Below are 17,703 nucleotides of genomic sequence, written 5' to 3' on the forward strand. Positions count from 1 at the left end.
GAGAAAGGAAAGTCTACTTTTAACCAAACTTTTATGTTCTAATAAAAACTATGTTCTGAGATAATGACATAAATAGCTCTCTTTAAGCAAAAATGCAATTTTGTTTGATTTGTTTTTAAATGCAATTTTGAAAAAAATACACATACCTGTCTAAATTTCCATTCCTGTTCATGTTCCGATTCTCTTTGCTTTAACGGATCTTTAAAGAGATCCGAGTCAAGCCGAGAGCCGGGGTCGCTACTGTCCGGCTGCTGCTGCCTCTTCAGGGAGTCATTTGACATCTGCACTTTATTGATGCGCAAGGCAGCTCGGTTGTCTCTAGCTTTTTGCTTTGAAGAACGGATCAGAAAATCATCTGTCAGTTAATGTGAACAAATTTTAAGACATAAAGATAAAATGAAACTATGTTGATCTTTATCAGATAAAAGCAAGACAAGGTCTAGTTAAATAGTTGAAACAGCCCTAGCCAGTTTTCTCAGTGGTTAGAACACGGGCCCACAGACCTGAAGGGTCAAGGGCATGTCCCTCGGCTGCAGGCTCAATCCCAGCCCGTCGGGGTGGTTGCGGGAGGCAACCAGTCAATGTGTCTCTCTCACATCGATGTTTCTCTCTGTCTCTCCCCTTCCCTTCAACTCTCTCTAAAAATCATTGGGAAAAATATCCTTGGGTGAAGATTAACAATAAACAAACTACCTAATTAACTAAATAAATAAATAGTTGAAACATAACCCTTTAGAATTTATAGCCTTCTGGGTGAAAGGACTGGACACCACCCCACCTTCTCCCTTCCATAATGGGTGTTACCATCCCTACCCTGAATCAGGCTAGAGAATCCAGGCATAATCTAGTGTTGACTTAACAATGGAAGAATTTATATCTTGCTCAATTTAGAGAAAAGGAAAATATCAAATCAATCTCCAAATTTAAAATCTGGAATTCGAAGTTTAACACAAAAGAAAACCCATCTCAATACTATCACTACCTCTGACAGTCCAGGTTTAGGCATTACCAACACATCAAAAATAATTTCTGCCCAGCCAGGGTGGCTCAGTGGTTGAGCATCGACCTATGAACCAGAAGGTCACGGTTAGATTCCCAATCAGGGCACATTTATGTGTTGCACAAGTATAAACATGTTTTCTGGAATGGAAAATCATTCCAGCAACCTAAGACAATAAAAATGAGGCTCAGGATTATGTTCAAAGATGTAATGCAGAGGAGTTTTCAATACCACGTATGGTGCTCTTTCCTGGGAGCTTGCTTTTCTCCACAGCTTAGCAATCTGTTTCACTCTAGTAGTCCAGTCTGCAACAGAAGAATACAGCAGGTACATTTATGGAGCCCACAATAAGGACGTGTCACAATAAAAAAGCTATGAACTCCTGACAGTTAAATGTTTTTTGGCCAGATTTTCATAATTTAAGTTCTTTGTACAGTACAAGTTCATGGCACATAGTAGGCTAAAAATATACTTTCTGAATAAAGTGTTGCCTTATTAACAATCTCACATGTAGAGTTGGGAAGTTTTTAAATCAAAAGGGCTAAGCAGTCAAGTTAAATTTAAGTCAAGTATTAGAAACTCCCTCAATCCTGTAAGATGCTATCAGAACCAAAGCTAAAAGTTTTATAAAATATCTGTACTCGAGAAGGCTATCAATTTGACCAAAAGGAAGTGTATTAGAAACGAGCATCTCACCAGCATTTGTGCACAACAAAGACATGGAAAGTCATGATTTCAAGCCACTTCTATGAAATTCATTGTCAGGATAGTATACTAGTATAAAATGAAGTTTAGGTAAGATGAACAGTTAATGGTTAATGTAGAAACAATTTAGTCTATATTAAAGGAAATGAAGAAAAAAGGGAGGAAGGGAGGGAGAGAGAGAGGGAGAGAGGGAAGGAGAAGTTTCAAAAAAGGCACTGAAAGTAAATGGAAATCAGCTGACAGATCAGCAGCTTTAACCTGCTATTTTGTAAGGTTCTAGAGTCACACAGTAAAATCATTAAAGAAAATTACACAAACAAACTATGGCTCTGCTCTCAGGACAATTTACACTGACACAAAATGACTTGGTATAACCAGATGTGGTCATCTGTAGGCAGCAGATAAAGTGTGGTTAGATGCACATGAAGAATATATGTATTGCGTTAACAGACATCCCTGCACTGAAACTGTTGGATTACTGTTAGGGAAGGTGGCGTTTATTTCTATACACATAATAAATCAAGTACCACAAGGAGGATGAACTGAAAGGGCACCTGAACAGACTAGGTCATCCATTAGTAAGTGCACTTGCAGGTGGGCAGCCGCTGGGTTATCTAACAGAGCAGTGTGCTGACAGCCGGGAAGCTACTGCAAGACAGTGTGTGCGAGACCTTTCCAATTCTGGTTTGTCCGCAACATGAACTCAAGACAATACCAGCACTTGCTTACAAATATTCTACAAGTTGGTTTCATTAATCCAAATGATTCATCCTCTAGTCCAGTGGTTCTCAACCTTTCTAATGCCGCGACCCTTTAATACAGTTCCTCATGTTGTGGTGACCCCCAACCATAAAATTATTTTCGTAGCTACTTCATAACTGTAATTTTGCTACTGTAATTTTGCTATGGTCTTAGGCGACCCTGCTAGCTGTAGAGCCTAAGACCACCGTAAAACATAGATATTTACATTACGACTCATAACAGTAGCACAATTAGTTATGAAGTAGCAACGAAAATAATTTTATGGTTGGGGGTCACCACAACATGAGGAACTGTATTAAAGGGTCGCGGCATTAGAAAGGTTGAGAACCACTGCTCTAGTCCATCAGAATTTCCAAAAGAGGTACCACTGTATCATCTGCTATTTTTGTTCAAACAGACTGGACACTTGGGGGAAAGGGAATCTAATACTGAGTTCATTTTGATGGGAACAATACTTAGAATGCAGTCTGATACAGCCTAACTAACACTTACTTTTTTTTTTTTTTTTTTACTGACTTAACACTTTTAAAAAAATGTTTTTATTGATTTGAGAGAGAGAAAGGGAAAGTAAGAGATAGAAACATCAATGATGAGAAAATCATTGATCAGCTGCCTCCTGCACACCTCCCACTGGTGATCAAGTACAAAACCGGGGCATGTGCCCTGACCGGGAATCGAACCACGACCTCCTGGTTCATGGGTCGATGCTCAATCACTGAGCCACACCAGCCAGGCTAACTTAACACTTCTGATTAAATGATGATATTCTGTTCCAGGAAATTTTTTGTACAGTTACACATATAACACAATGCTGACTTTAAATATTTATAGTCTTTAAGAAAGGAAAAACAGATTTCATTCATTAAAATTAGTTTAAGGGAAATATGCAAATGGCCACAGGGCCTAGGACTAAGAAAATGCAAGATGCTTCCACATATCTCTGAACTAGGACTATCAGGTTGAGCATAGTCATACTAGATGAAAATTAGTGATGACACATGGGCGTTCTACTGTAGTAAAAAGAACACAGACAAAACAAAGTTTGTCTTACACATGCAGAAGTTGGTAACATAGATAGCAATCATATACCCAAGACATACCAGGGAACTCGTCCTTCAGGTTGGGGAAGTTAATGTTTGTGTAGAGAACTGGCGCAACGGTGGCCATCTCCCCCAGAGCCTCCTCCTTCTCCCACTTAAGTGTGCTTCTCTGAGCATTGGACATGGTATCGCTCTCCCCTTCCACAGGGGGCGCCGAGGAAGTCCAAGAGCTGTGAGGGTCACTGGCCATTGGATTAAATGCTGGGTTCTTATCCCTGGCAAATAATATACAACATTACTTCATAAACATAACTAACTTTCGAGCATAATTTCATCAAAACTTATTATAAAATAGCTTAAATGATAGACCACAATAAACGTAACAAATGTTAATATCACGCACAATCACAGGCTACCATTCATAGAACAAAAATGCTTTAAGTTTCCACAGGGAGTGAAGGCTCTGAATACCTGGCACCGGTGTAAGGGGGCTGTGCCATGACTCCCAGTCCACTTCCAGGAGGCACAGAGTTGTGTGGGAGGTGAGGGCTGGGCCCAATGAGGCCGTTCACGAGTGGCATCCGTGAAAAAACATCTTAAAGGAAAATAAGAATTCAGTCTGCATGTTATTCATAAATAATAAAAGAGCAACAGAAATGTTTCTAGATAAAAACTTATATTGCGATTTAATAATAAAGTTGGATATGGGTAATTTGTTCAATATTATCCTGCAAAATATTGCTTAAAGAATGATTGGTCATAAATTTTTTGAAATCTGGTCTCTAAAATTGTTTACTTGGTTATAGTTTACTGGAAATAGTATATGTTTTGGAGTCTGACTGCCCTAGGCTTGAATCTTAATTCTGCTACTTGTTAGAAGCAGAATCAATCGCTGTTTCTGTAAATGGAGGTATTCTGTGATTGACAAAATGTATGGCCATTCTCAGCAATGATGCGCAGTGACTGCTCAGTACATATCAGCGCTACAAAAAGAATAAATCTACGAATTTTTATCAGATACTCTTTCTCTTCTTTATTCAAAATTTACAAATAGACATTCTTCTAATTTACTTATTCCCATTAATACAAAAAACCATCTATGTTTCTTAAATTGGCACTTTCTCTGAAACAGTTTCGAACAACAAGCAGTATTTATTTCATCTTCCACCATCGATTAGATCATTACTGCTAAAAATATATTCATTCTGGTTTTGGCCTAATTTTCATTACTTGTGGTTTCAGCTCTCAAATGCATTTTAGTTCTTATTCCGTCTTATTCCCACACTTCCAATACCTTATCATCTAAAGGGGCTGTCCTGGGGGAAGGGCCACGGGGGGGGGGGGGGGGGCGGGAAGGTTGGCCGGCCACCCCCCGCCCTCAATCGGGATGGGAGAGGCCGATCAGGGGCTGATCGACAGTAGGCAAACCTTATGTTTCCCCTAGAACTCTCCTCAGCATGTTACTCCAACCTTACTTGTGATCTTCTACTGTCCTTATCTAAGCAGTTTTCTAGCAAAAAAAAACCAAAAACCCCAAAAACTCCCAATTCAGAGTCACACTCTAAAGTAACAAGTACATGACCTCTGTTGTCACAGCACTCAGAACACACTGGGAGATCCTCACTCACATCACAGTCAATTCTACAACTAGAATATAGTCCCCATATCAACACTTGGCACACTTGGTGTAATGACAGAGACCCCAACCTGATGACTTGGCCATCAGGTTAAAAGAAAAAATAGCCCAGCGCAGTGTCTTGTGTGATGTGCTTTCACCTAAACTACATCTAAAGCACACAGAGCTCCTATTCCTACCTGAGGATTCTGAGGCTGATCGCTGGCAGGTTTTAGGATTTGGTCTCAAGGACTTCTAGGTTAGGGCTTATCCTACTACACTGCACAGCAGAGTCCACTGGATCAGGCCCCCACAATGACAAGGGTCTGGAGAGACTTAAGTTCACGCCAAGATTAAAGAGTGAGATTTAATTCAAAGCAGAATGCTAACTTTCTTTTTTTTTTTTAATCCTCACCCGAGGGTATTTTTCCATTGATTTTTAGGAAGAGTGGAAGAGAGAGGGACAGATGAAGAGAAACATCGACATGAGAGAGACACATCGACTGGTTGCCTCCTGCATGTGCCCCGACCAGGGCCTGGGCCTGGGCCCGAGGAGGAGCCTGCAACGGAGGTATGTGGCCTTGACAGGAATTGAACCTGGGACCCTCATCCACTGAGCTAAACTGGCTAGGGCTAACTCTATTTTCAACTTCAGCAAAAAGTAAGCTCCATTATGTAATTAGGATAAAAAAAGGTGTCGTTATTAAAAATGAGAATGTAATCCATCCCCTAGCTATCTGTCAGCATGGAAAACGGGAACCACAACGAGCACATGAAACATTTCGAGATAACAGCAGCTATCCTACCTAATAATAGACAAATATGCAAATTGACCACACCTTCGCTACACCCAAGCCACGCCCACCAGCCAAGCCACACCCACCAGCCAATCAGGACGAGTATGCAAATTACCCCAACAAAGATGGCGGCTAATTTGCATAACAAGACAGCATAAAAAGAAGCCAAGAGCTGCAGAAGGGAGCAAAGCTGCGGAGAAGCAAGCAAGCCGGGGGGGAGGAGAAGGGAGGAGCGGAGGCGGGGCCGGGGGAGAAGGGAAAAGCAGTGCAGCAGGAAACACTATTGCAGGATTTTTCCTGCAATGGGAACGCTAGTCTATATATATAAAAAGCTAGAGACCAGAACGCCATAACGACTGCAATGACCAGTCGCTATGACACCCACTGCGGCCAGTGAACCGGCCAGATCAGGGGTTGGGGCCAGCCGGCTAGCCTCCCGCGGCCTCTCCCCCCAGCCGTCCCAGCCCCTGATGGGCCTCTCCCACCCCGATTGGGGTGGGGGGGCTGCCAACCACCCCGTGGCCCTCCCCCCAATTGGCCCACAGCCCCCACTCACGGCTGGCCCCACCCAATTTCCCTCGCCTACCTCAACAGGGGGCGGGGCCAGCTGGCCAACCTCCTGCAGCCCCTCACCCCCATGGGCCCCCACCACCCCGATCGGCTCACAGCCCCTTCCCACAGTCAGCTCTACCCCCAATCAGCCCCCCCCCGACTTTGATAAGGGGCCGGGCCAGCCGGCCAACCACCCATAGCCCATCCCCCCAATCCCACTTGGGGGCGGGGCCAGCCAGCCCATAGCCCCTGGCCAGCCTGACCCCCCATCAGCCCCCACCACCCCGATTGGCCTTCGGCCCCTCTCCCCAGCCAGCTCCAACCCTGATTGCCCCCCCACACACACACCAACCGGGGGTGGGGCTGGCCAGCCCACTGCCCACAGCCCTTCCCCACAGCTGTCCCCCACCCCAATCAGCCCCTCCACCCCAACTGGGGGCAGGCCCTGCCAGCCAATCACCCTCAGCCCCTTCCCCCAGCTGGCCTGGCCCTGATCAAGCCCAGGTCAGGGCAGGCAGGCCAGCCAACCTCCTGACATCTCCTCCTCCCAACAGGCCCAGCCCCAATCCGCCCCAACTGGGGCTGGTTTGGCCAGACCACACCCATGCACGAATTCATGCACTGGGCCTCTAGTTACTCATGAAGCACTCTGCTCCATAACTAGCACTGTCCTTCAAGCTTCTTGTGCAGCCACTACTGGGTCCTCACAACAACCTCATGGAAAGAGCTATTACACAGCTCATTTAAGCAAGAAGACCCCCTTCCCCAGAAGTTACATCACTTGTTCAAGGGCACATAAGTCAACGCAAAACATTTTTATTCTAATTAAGAAGTGGTCTCCCCCACCACCCTCAAGCCTACCATACCACCCAACTGATCACATTAGTGTATAAAAGTAATCTTTTTTCAAGATGTGAATGATAAGAATTAATGAACTGCTTAACTTTCACCTAAAGTGATTTCAACCTACTATCTCTCAAATCTTGAAATGCCCTTTCTTCGCCATCCCATGAAATATCTTTCCAGCACTCTCACCATTTTACAACTAGTCTCTAATGATCATCATTTGATGTCTCAATCTGGTTTGTTTGTTTTTTCACATTCACCTAACCCTTAAAAAGGAGAAACATATAACTGCATAACTAATAAAATTTGGTTGAGTTAAGCATGTAACTCACTACATTTAAATTTTTTTAAAGTTCAAGATTCTGTACTCTACTGTCAATGCTGTACTAAGTCCTGTTAAAGAATTATCTTTTCCTCCCACAACTTCAATTCTGCCTTTCAATTAGCATTGCAGACTGATCTACATGGAACACAAGTTTTCACTCAGTCCCAACCCTAATAAACTCATCAGCACAACTCTTCTTTGCCTCAAAATCAGTTCCCATATTCACGAGAGCTACGCTGCCAAACTTGTGAGGTCATTTCACAGCTGTGCAGTCTTCAGTGGCTCAGAGACCTGGGGAAGAAGGCCACCACCTGTCCTTACCATTTCTCACAGCTGCCTACATGCCATCTACCTCCAAGGTGCTTTTTCCAGCCTTGCCTCCTTAAACACCACCCACTAACCTCTCCTCCCTGTGCTGTTAGTTGTTGCCTCAAGTCTAGACATTAGGGTTATAAAGTCCTACGGGTGGACAGCCTTACTCATCGTTGTATTCCACACAAACACCCCTGCAAAAAAAGTCACCTCCTCAAAACTTTCTAAATGAGGCTGCAGAGTGAAGTGATTTAAATGATTTAAAAACCTTTTATAAGAAACACATCTTTAACTGATCTGATTTCTAAAGAACATACTTTCAGTTTCAGAATACACGGAGCTAGATCTTTTTCATAAGTTGAGAAGAGAAATACTGAAGAGCTGTTACTGTAAACTTTAGGAACGCACAGGGGACAATTAAGGTAAGAAGCACTTTCAATGAGTGTTTTATCCATACGTGCACAAGTTTAGCCCAGCAAAAATCAAGGTACAGTTATATAGAAGCTAAACTGGCAGAAACCTGAGATATTTTAATTACGTGCATTATAGAATTTTTAATGCATACACAAAATTGACAGTAAAGATAACATTCAATCATTTGTACATTTCGGCAAATATAAAACAGTGTAATATTTTTTATTAAGTATCATTATATTATTCAACTCAGCATGTAATGACGAAGCAGTGGTAATAAACGGGATGTAATAAACGGGATGTAGAAAAATGACCTGAGATCCCAACTCCTTTCTGAAGGGGATTCCGTATCTGCAACTCTCTCTCCCATCCGCTCCCACAACCTCTCCTTCTAGGCTGTCCGATTTCAGCTCCCCAGAGAGGGAGAAATGAAAGCCTTAAACTTACTGTATCTGGCAGCCAGTTACAAGACAGTATAAAAAAACTGATCACACAAAATAGGCCAATTTTCACAGAATTAAGAATTTCACGGCTGACATGGGCAGAAAGGTCACTGGTTTCCTCTGAACGCATGTACTGAGCACACACTCTGTGGCAGGGTACACAGTGATGACGACAGTTATGACCTCAGGGAGCTCACAATCGAGAGAGAAAACTGTAATACCCATGGGTCCGTGTGCCGGCAGCACTACCAAAAATGGAAAGCATGGTGGCAGGTGTAGAGATGACAGTGAAACTTAGATCAATGAATACGAGGCAGCCAGGTGAGGGGAAGTAGTTCTCCCAACACGGATGCAAGGTCTGAGTGAAGGTGGGCTGAGACGTGGGGAGGGAAGAGAGAGACACTGCAACACTGTCCCCACTGCCAATAGAGTGAGCAAAGGAACTTTGGTCATAAAGCAGATCGTGAATTTCCAGAGAGTTTCAATGAAGTAGATGCGTGACTGAGATAAATTCAGAGATTAGTCTTTTCCATTGTCACAAGAGGGCTTCCTCTTATCAGTCTGTATATGTTGTTACTAAGAGACAGGGTCTGCTTTAGTGAACCCACGCACTCACACACAGAGAACCACGCTTTTTGGGGTGACATACCCTGATTATGTAGGGGTATCAGCTGTGGTGCAGGGGGAGGGGGAGGCTGTGGTAATGGAGTTGGCTGAGGAGTCACAGGACTGAGCACAGCAGTAAACAAGTCTTCAACATCCTTTCCTCCAAGCTCTAGAAAATACAATTATAATGATAATATGATTAAAAGTCTATGAAAGCCATATAGGGAATGCCACTTTTGGAAACTAAAAAATATGAACACAATTACCTGGAATTTTATATAACTTTCCAAGAATTGCTCCTAAGATAAATAAAAATATTAATAATTACCATTTTAATATACTGATACAAAATAGCATTTCATAGAAATCTTCAAAATAGAAGTTAAAATTATAAATAAGCATGCAGAAATCTTTGAAAATCATATTTACTCATGTCTTTTAGAAAGCCTAGCTGTAGGGCAAATATTTTACCATCTGTGACCATTTTGTCTAGTTCAGGACTAAGGATTCCATCCAGCTGCTCCTCACTTAAAGGTCGTGAACTCTGATTGACACTTGGCTGAGACACAGAGGAAGGGTCATCGGCGACAGGGCCAATATCTATTCCGGCTGGAGGAACAAGGGAAAGAAATTAAAAAGTGAATTCTGAATATATACACAAAATGCATTTCACTATTGACCTGCATGAATACACAACACTATGATTAAAATTGAGCAATGAAAAGCCTGAAATTCTGAATTAATCAAGATTCTTATATCAATCTGGATAGTCAAAATTAATAAAAATTAGGCACAATGTATTTGTAAACTGGTGCCACTTTGTTAGTTTAATCAAAATACATATATTTCCTGATTAATAAAGGAACACTTCTGGTTGTAAAGTGCTAATTTCTACAGAAAATAAGATAGGAGTCTAAGAGAATATTCTATATACAATATCCACTACACAAATAATAGCTTTAACTTGGAAATGGTAGTTCCTAATGCATAGTTTAACTATCATATACAGCATGTGAAACAGGAGGAATACGTTTCACATAAAATTAATGAGAAGCTCTAAAATTCTTATTCAGTGTTTAGTAAACACTACCCTTGTGAATTTCAGCTATAGATCATAATTTTGAAATATTCTGGGGTCAAAATACAAAATATAGATTGTGTTTATTACATAACGTGTTCTATTCTCATAAAAACTGATTTTTAAAGCAATATCCACATTTAAAAGTAGTCTATCATCTAATTGCTTTACCATGCTTTCTCAATATTACTATTTCATAAAGTAAAATTTAGTCTGCTCTTATTTTATTTTATATTAGAAATTCTATAACATTTGGGTAAAATGATAAATTACATAGTGAAAGATGAAACAGAGGGCTGGAGACCATGGGATAACAGGATACAGGCTTTATTGGAGATCACCCTGCCGGCCGCCTTCCAGAGGGGGAAAGGGAAGAGAGAGAGAGAGAGAGCTTGCCGGGGTGAGAGTGCCTTTTAAGGGGAGGTAAAGAGGGGACAGGGCTTAGGGCACTCAGGACACGCTGATTGGTGGTTTCATGTAAGGCACATGATTAGGGAAATACTCAATAGAAGGTCTGAGGCATGGTTATGCATTTTTGAAGGACATAGAAGGAAGGTTTGAAGGCTAATTTGAAATTGTGAAGGTTTTGTGAAGGTTGTGCATGTGATGAGATGGATCAGAGAAAAGTAGAAAGAAATAAAGTTACTCTAAGCAAGAAAGTGAGGCTTCAGTCTCCAAGCCTGGCAGGACAAGGTTGCTGGATACTTCTTAAGCTAAACCAGAATATTCAGTGTCTAACCTCTTATCCAACCATCCAGGTCCCTGGCTTCCACTACTCCTTTCCTTCCCTTTCCCTCCCACTTTCACTGCAACACAATCTCAATCACTCATCTGTCACCCCTCATTGGTAGCGCCATGGTGACCACCCTCTAAAAGGAATCTCATACCCTTTAGTCCACCTCTTCTCCCTACACCTATCAGCTTGTCTCCATGATCAGAAACTTTTTCTTCCTCTGTGGGGAAAACACATACATCTGTCTCCCCATCAGCTGGACAGGAGCCTGTACTCCCATCTATCTCTCACCCAATGTAGATGCAGCCCCCAATAATCAGTCTTTACCTGTCCCCGTAACCCATCATATCTGACACAAAAGGGCAGTCCAGATAATCCCTCTCCTCCTAACCCACGGCATCATAGCAGGGGTTGGAACTGCCACATGGAGCTTAACCACTGCTCTACCTATTTTGAAACCCTGTCTCAGGACCTACAAAGCAAGAACCTCACCCCCAGGGTAACCTAGTCTCCCCTTTCATATCACTAGTGAGGAAACTGAGACCCCTACTCTTTTCCCCCTAAAAATAACATCTAGGTCTCAGTTGTATTTCAGCTCCAGGCCCAGAAAAGCAGCAAAACCAGACAAGTGACGCTGTGGCAGCCTCAGGACCAGCTTTTACCTCCCAAGTGACTCAACAGGATCGCTTTCAAGACTTCACCAACCAGCCTCTTGGGGAAATCATGCTGCTGCACTCCTAGTCCAGCCACCCATCATTAGGCCAAATGGTGTCTATTTCTTTACCCCCTGTCTCATGCGTTGTTTCACTAGTCTCTTGCAGAACAGAATGCAGGCGTTCACCAACCAGAAGGTGGGAGAGATCTATCTGGCACTGAATTCAGAACCTAACACCAGAATCCTTGAGACCCTGGGTAGATGCCCCTAACAACACCCCCTCTCAGCTGGAAGCAGTTACGGAAGACGGACCTTCACCCCCTGACCCTGCCCGGACTCTCAATTTTTTTTTAATATTAGCAAAAGCCTGGAATGATAGATCCTCCCTTCCCCCAACTGATGGATGGAGTATGACGTAAACTCCACCTGCAGCCGGACATTCCTGAACACCTTATATGGACTGCACATTGAACCACCAATCAGCACCTGCCATATACCCTAAGCCCCCGATTCCTAAGTCCCTAGGTGCCTAATCATGTGCCTTACATGAAACCACCAATCAGCGTGTCCTGAGTGCCCTAAGCCCCGTGCCCTGTTTTCCTCCCCTTAAAAGGCACTCTCACCCCGGCAAGCTCTCTTTCTCTCTCTCTTCCCTTTCCCCCTCTGGAAGGCGGCCGGCAGGGTGATCTCCAATAAAGCCTGTATCCTGGTATCCCATGGTCTCCAGCCCTCTGTTTCATCTTTCACATAGTAACAAAAATAAAACCATTCATTAAAAAAAAAATGACTGAGAAAGTCACCCAAAGCACAGTACAGCTGTACCATGCTTTAGCTGCACACATAAAGGGGAAAGCAAAGATGGATTAGTGACAAATTAGCACTATCACAAATACGCATGCACCTACAGGCCATGGCAGCGGAAATCACTATAAAAAAGACTACTCTAGTCAGCCGTCATCCACTGCTCAGGTTCTTACCAAATGGAAAAGGTGAGTTGTCAACCTGGAAAGTGCATAAATCAAGACCTACAAGACCCAAACCAAATAAAATGGATGATTATCATAGGAGCGGAGGCAAGGGACAACACAAACAAAAGAGCAAGACACAGGAGCCTTGAAAGCCTAAGCCTTCCATGTGATGCCATTAGAAAGACAGAAGAAATTAACTAACTGTTTCCCCTCCTAAAGCAGGAAAGCCAAGCTAGATCACATTATAGGATTGAGGTCTTTGATAATGACTCAAAAAAAAAAAAGTTTTTTTAACTTTTAGAGAAAAGACTAAACTTGTTCCACACACATGCAACCTCTCTCTCATGCCCTAAAACAGACACTGGGCCAACAGCAGTCAATATACCTGAATGATCAACTGATTTTGCAAGGTCATCTGAAATTATTCCAAGAATGTCATCCTCTGTGTTTAGGACTTCGGATATATCAGCTAAGGTGTCGTCAGCAGTACCTAAATATAGGAAGTGTATTTTTAATGTCTTGACATTTTCCCAGACATTAAATTATAAAACACCCTGCTTCATCCAACCATTTACTACACATCCCAAGTACAGCAGATGCTAAGTGCGAGAATCATAAAACATTAAGATTGCTACTTCTAAAATAAAAGATATTTTTCATAGAAAAGGTACTCCAATGTTTTGAATAACAAAATATTAAAGATTAGGACCATTTTTATTTTGTGGCTAATTTAAAATTCACAATGAAACAAAGATCTATAGGCAATAAAAGTAAAATAAAATACTGTAAGAAACAAAGCAAAAAAAAATTACTAAGAAAGTGACATGTCTAAAAATGACATCTGGAAAATAAAACACAGAAGATAAATAAAATATGAAAGGCAAACCCATTATTTAGAAATTCCCTGTGTAAGCCAGAAACCATCTGGATCCAGTCTACCCCCCGCCCCCACCTAACATTGATAATTCATTCCCTTCTTTATTCACTGAGTACCCACAGAACTGGGGTTGTGGACTGTGTTAATAGACATGTTCCAGCCACTGAGAATACAGAATTGTCTAAAACCATGTACATTACAGAGCTTACTTTCTCTGAGGGAGTTAGACAATAAATTACATCAGTATAAGTGCCATACAGACTTTAAAAATAAGGAGACAGGACTAAGTCACAGATGTGGGGGTGCTGTATTAAATTAACGGGTCAGTAAAGACCTTTTAAAGGACATGGCCACACATGTCCAAATATGTGTAAATGAAAAAAAGGAGACATTAAGACCAGAGCAGGTAAGGTTTGCCAACAGAGGGAGCCAGTGTGGTTGCTGTAAGAAAGACAGCTAAGTGTGCGTGGTTTTACAGGTCACGGTGAAGACTGAGCTTTACTCTCAAATATGATGTGTAACGGGAAGTTGCTGGAAGGCTGGGGGCCAGGAGATACGAAGTGGGGGCCAACTCTGAAGACAGAGATGACTGTGTGGGTGTATTAGAGGTAGAATGGGAGTTAACAAAAAGTCAGGGGGACTCCAAAGGTTTCTCACCTAACAAGTAGAAAAATACTTAGGCTATCTTTAGTAATTATATTCGTCATTTAAGTTAGGGAACATGATTTTTTAAACGAAATGGGACAAATAGTTTTGTCCCATTAAACACATACTTCCCAAATAGAATTCATATATATGTGAGAATTTTTCAAAGTGAAAGAAAATATAAATTTTGTTTGCCCAAATATTCATAAATTTATAAGAGAAATAAAATTATTTCAATAATATATTCGAGTCTAGACAACAGTACACTTGAAAAAAAAATTTTTGGATAATTCCTTCAGGAGTCATTTAGTGTGAGTGACTGTGTTTGTTTTAGACCAATGGAATTCTATACACAAATGATAACGAACACTTTTTAAAAGTCCATGTTTTAAAAGTCTGCCCCTAAAAAAAAAATAAAAATAAATAAATAAATAAATAAATAAAAATAAAATAAAAGTCTGCCCCTAACTAAACAGATTTTATATCTTATCAGCAAATTATTAAAATTGATGTCATGGACTACATTAAATTAAATGCAAAAAAAAAAGAAAGCCATTATTTGAAAGTTTCCCATTATAAAGACAAAGAGTGATTCAACTGCAAAGAATATTACATTTCATCTAAGTTTTGAAACATTTATCTTACTCTAGTCCTCATGTTTGGTTTTATCATTAAACCATTTCTCTTCAGCAGTTTTGTGGAAAAAACAACTTCAAATAAAGAGGAAAAAGAACAAGTGGTAACTTCTTTACTGTCACAATACAGCTTCTGTCCAATTTCAGTTCTCTTCTCCACAAAAATTCAAGTGCAAATAAAAAATCAAGTGCAAATAACTTCTGTTTAAGTCTTTTAATCCCTAGTCATGATTTTTACGATAAGACATAACTTCCATAGGTAGGGTATCCTTGTAAGGACCTTTCAGTACACATTATTTTAACACATTCACATGGACAAGAGCAGGTCAGTACTTAAAACAACAGAATGAAAGTCAAGGTAAAATAATCTGCTAAAATCAACGAACAAAAGCATGGCCTTCAGTACACCAGTGGGAGAGACGGGACGTGTGCATGCATGCAGAGGGGCTGAGATGCTTCTATAATTCAGTCAAGAAAAGTTACAACCAAAAAACAAAAGCCTGCATTTTGATCCAGGATAATGCCAAGTTAATAAAGCTGTAATGACTTAATGTATCAAGTGGTCTTTCAGTGGAAAACTGCCTTAAGAGTATTTTCCAAATTGAGTTTATAAAACTAACTGAGCAACAAATGTAATCAATGGCTTGTCAGAAGAACATTAATTTATAATTGTTAGTAAATCTGGGGGGTGGGGGGGGGTACCTCTGAGCATCATGACATCATGGGAACAGAGATGCTGGCAAGTAATCCCCACTTCACAGAACCACCTCCCTTCTCCAACAAAGATTTATTTGGCCCAAGCTGTCAGCAGTGAGACACTGATCTAAGGATATGGATTTCACTGATTAACAGAGTCTGGAAGCCAGGTCACTAACACAGCATTCTTGTCTTCTCCTGAATTTCTTTGGGCTGTGTAAGTAACAAAAATCTATCTTACTTAAATAGATTATTATATTTATAACTCATGGCCAAATTACACCCCTTACATTTACCTACAGCAAAGTGTAACCCTAACATTTTCCTTTGCAACTTCTTGATTTTGGTGGTAATTACACAGATAAATTCATTTGCCAGATATTATACATCTGCTCACTTAAAAAACAGTTACACTTACTAAATACGTCACACCTCAATAAAGATGATTTAAAAACTGTATATAAGGCCAAACCAAAGCATTTCAGAGGTTTAATTAAAAAGAAGATAATGTCACATGATAAAATTTCCACGTACCATGAGTTCCAGGTTTTGCTGGAGTTGAGGATGAACTAAGTAGTGGGTCTAAGGAAGGATCCAAGAAATGTGTGTTCACGTTTGCTTTATAAGAAAGCTGAGCTGTGTCTTCTGGTAGATTATCTAAATTTAGCTTGTTTTGTCTACTTGTATCTAGAAGATCTTTTCCAAAGAAAGCTTCCTAGATAAAGTAAAGCGCATATGAAAATGACTGACTTAGTTATAAAATTCTAACATGACAACAGATAATTCCATTACCCTTTTGCACAAGAAGGCAGAAATAACAGACAAGCTTGGTATTTAACAACATAAAAATTGAATACAGAAATATATAAATGATACAGAAATACCCTGTTAATTCTTTTACATAGATTTCCCTTATTTTAAAAGTACAATTATCTGCAGCTTATTAGAGACAAATGAAATTATGCAAACAACAGCACACGATTCTGTCCAACGTGTTCTAGCGACAGCAGTTTAATCATACAATAACTCCAGATTTAGGCTACAATTAAATTTAAAGATTGATAAATTTAAAATACTATTGGCACCTACTTTGTATAAGAGAAACTCAAGCTTCATGAATATTATTATTATTTAGAGTTTACTTGCAGAGGATAGCACAGGGTCTGATCTACACTGTTAAAACGTGCAAACTTCAGATTAATAACCTCATGCTGATTCATGAACACATTAAAGACTGAATACATTATAAATCTGAAAGGGGTTTTTGTAGCCATTCTAATCTTACTATGTGCACAAAATTTATTTCTCTTAAAAGGCTTTTGGCTTTTTCTTTACTCCTCTGACACTTCTCCATTTCGATATACGTTCTCTACTCTAAAGACCAAGGTTTCATACTGGGTTCTTTACAACACAGTATAGCTACAAAACTTCTGAAGGACCAATCAAAAGGACAAAAGGAAACACTTAGGACCCCCCCACCCCCAATTTTACTTACTTTAACCCAGCAAGTCTGCTGTGGCCTATTATCTCACAAGGTGGTCTGCCTGGAAAAGGGACCCTCTCTGTACAGAACACTTGTGCAGTACTTGTCAACATTTAACACATTCTTGCTAAAGATGCATACACACAAAAAGGTTCACTGCAGCATTTTTTTTTAATACCAAAAAAGTGAAAACTGCCTGATGTCTGTCAAAAGGCACATGACTAAATACATTATAGACACTCACACAATACAACAATTGTTAAAAAGGATATAGAACCATGCTGTCAAAGAAAAGCTCTAAAATACAGTATTAAAAGAAAGCAAGTTGAGTGATATGTCCAGCTAACCATAAAATACAAACCAAGACTATTAGGACTGTGTAAAAATGAAACTATAAAAGAAGTTATGACCGGACAAACACCAGAGTATTAACAATGCTAAGTGGACGGAAAAGGGATTGGGGGTGGGAGGGTGGGGGTAGGTGAAGTCTGGTAGAGGTAATAGTATATTTGATTC

The 17,703-nt window shown here is 40.7% G+C and overlaps 1 protein-coding gene across 14 annotated transcripts in view; it reads right to left on the reverse strand.

Moving 5' to 3' along the window:
• Positions 1 to 17,703, reverse strand: part of KMT2C (lysine methyltransferase 2C) — a 259,362-nt gene that overhangs the window by 49,971 nt on the left and 191,688 nt on the right. For all 14 annotated transcript variants that reach the window (XM_079786336.1, XM_079786335.1, XM_079786334.1 and 11 more), the window contains 9 exons: positions 16,239 to 16,419; positions 13,237 to 13,341; positions 9,889 to 10,026; positions 9,684 to 9,716; positions 9,461 to 9,586; positions 3,979 to 4,102; positions 3,568 to 3,782; positions 1,232 to 1,305; positions 147 to 329 (listed from right to left, as the gene is read on the reverse strand). In XM_079786336.1, the coding sequence (XP_079642462.1) occupies positions 147 to 329; positions 1,232 to 1,305; positions 3,568 to 3,782; positions 3,979 to 4,102; positions 9,461 to 9,586; positions 9,684 to 9,716; positions 9,889 to 10,026; positions 13,237 to 13,341; positions 16,239 to 16,419 (1,179 nt within the window). The remainder of the gene's footprint in view (positions 1 to 146; positions 330 to 1,231; positions 1,306 to 3,567; positions 3,783 to 3,978; positions 4,103 to 9,460; positions 9,587 to 9,683; positions 9,717 to 9,888; positions 10,027 to 13,236; positions 13,342 to 16,238; positions 16,420 to 17,703) is intronic.

The sequence above is a fragment of the Cnephaeus nilssonii genome (genome assembly GCF_951640355.1).
Source record: "Cnephaeus nilssonii genome assembly, chromosome: 12".
Classification (NCBI taxonomy): domain Eukaryota; kingdom Metazoa; phylum Chordata; class Mammalia; order Chiroptera; family Vespertilionidae; genus Cnephaeus; species Cnephaeus nilssonii.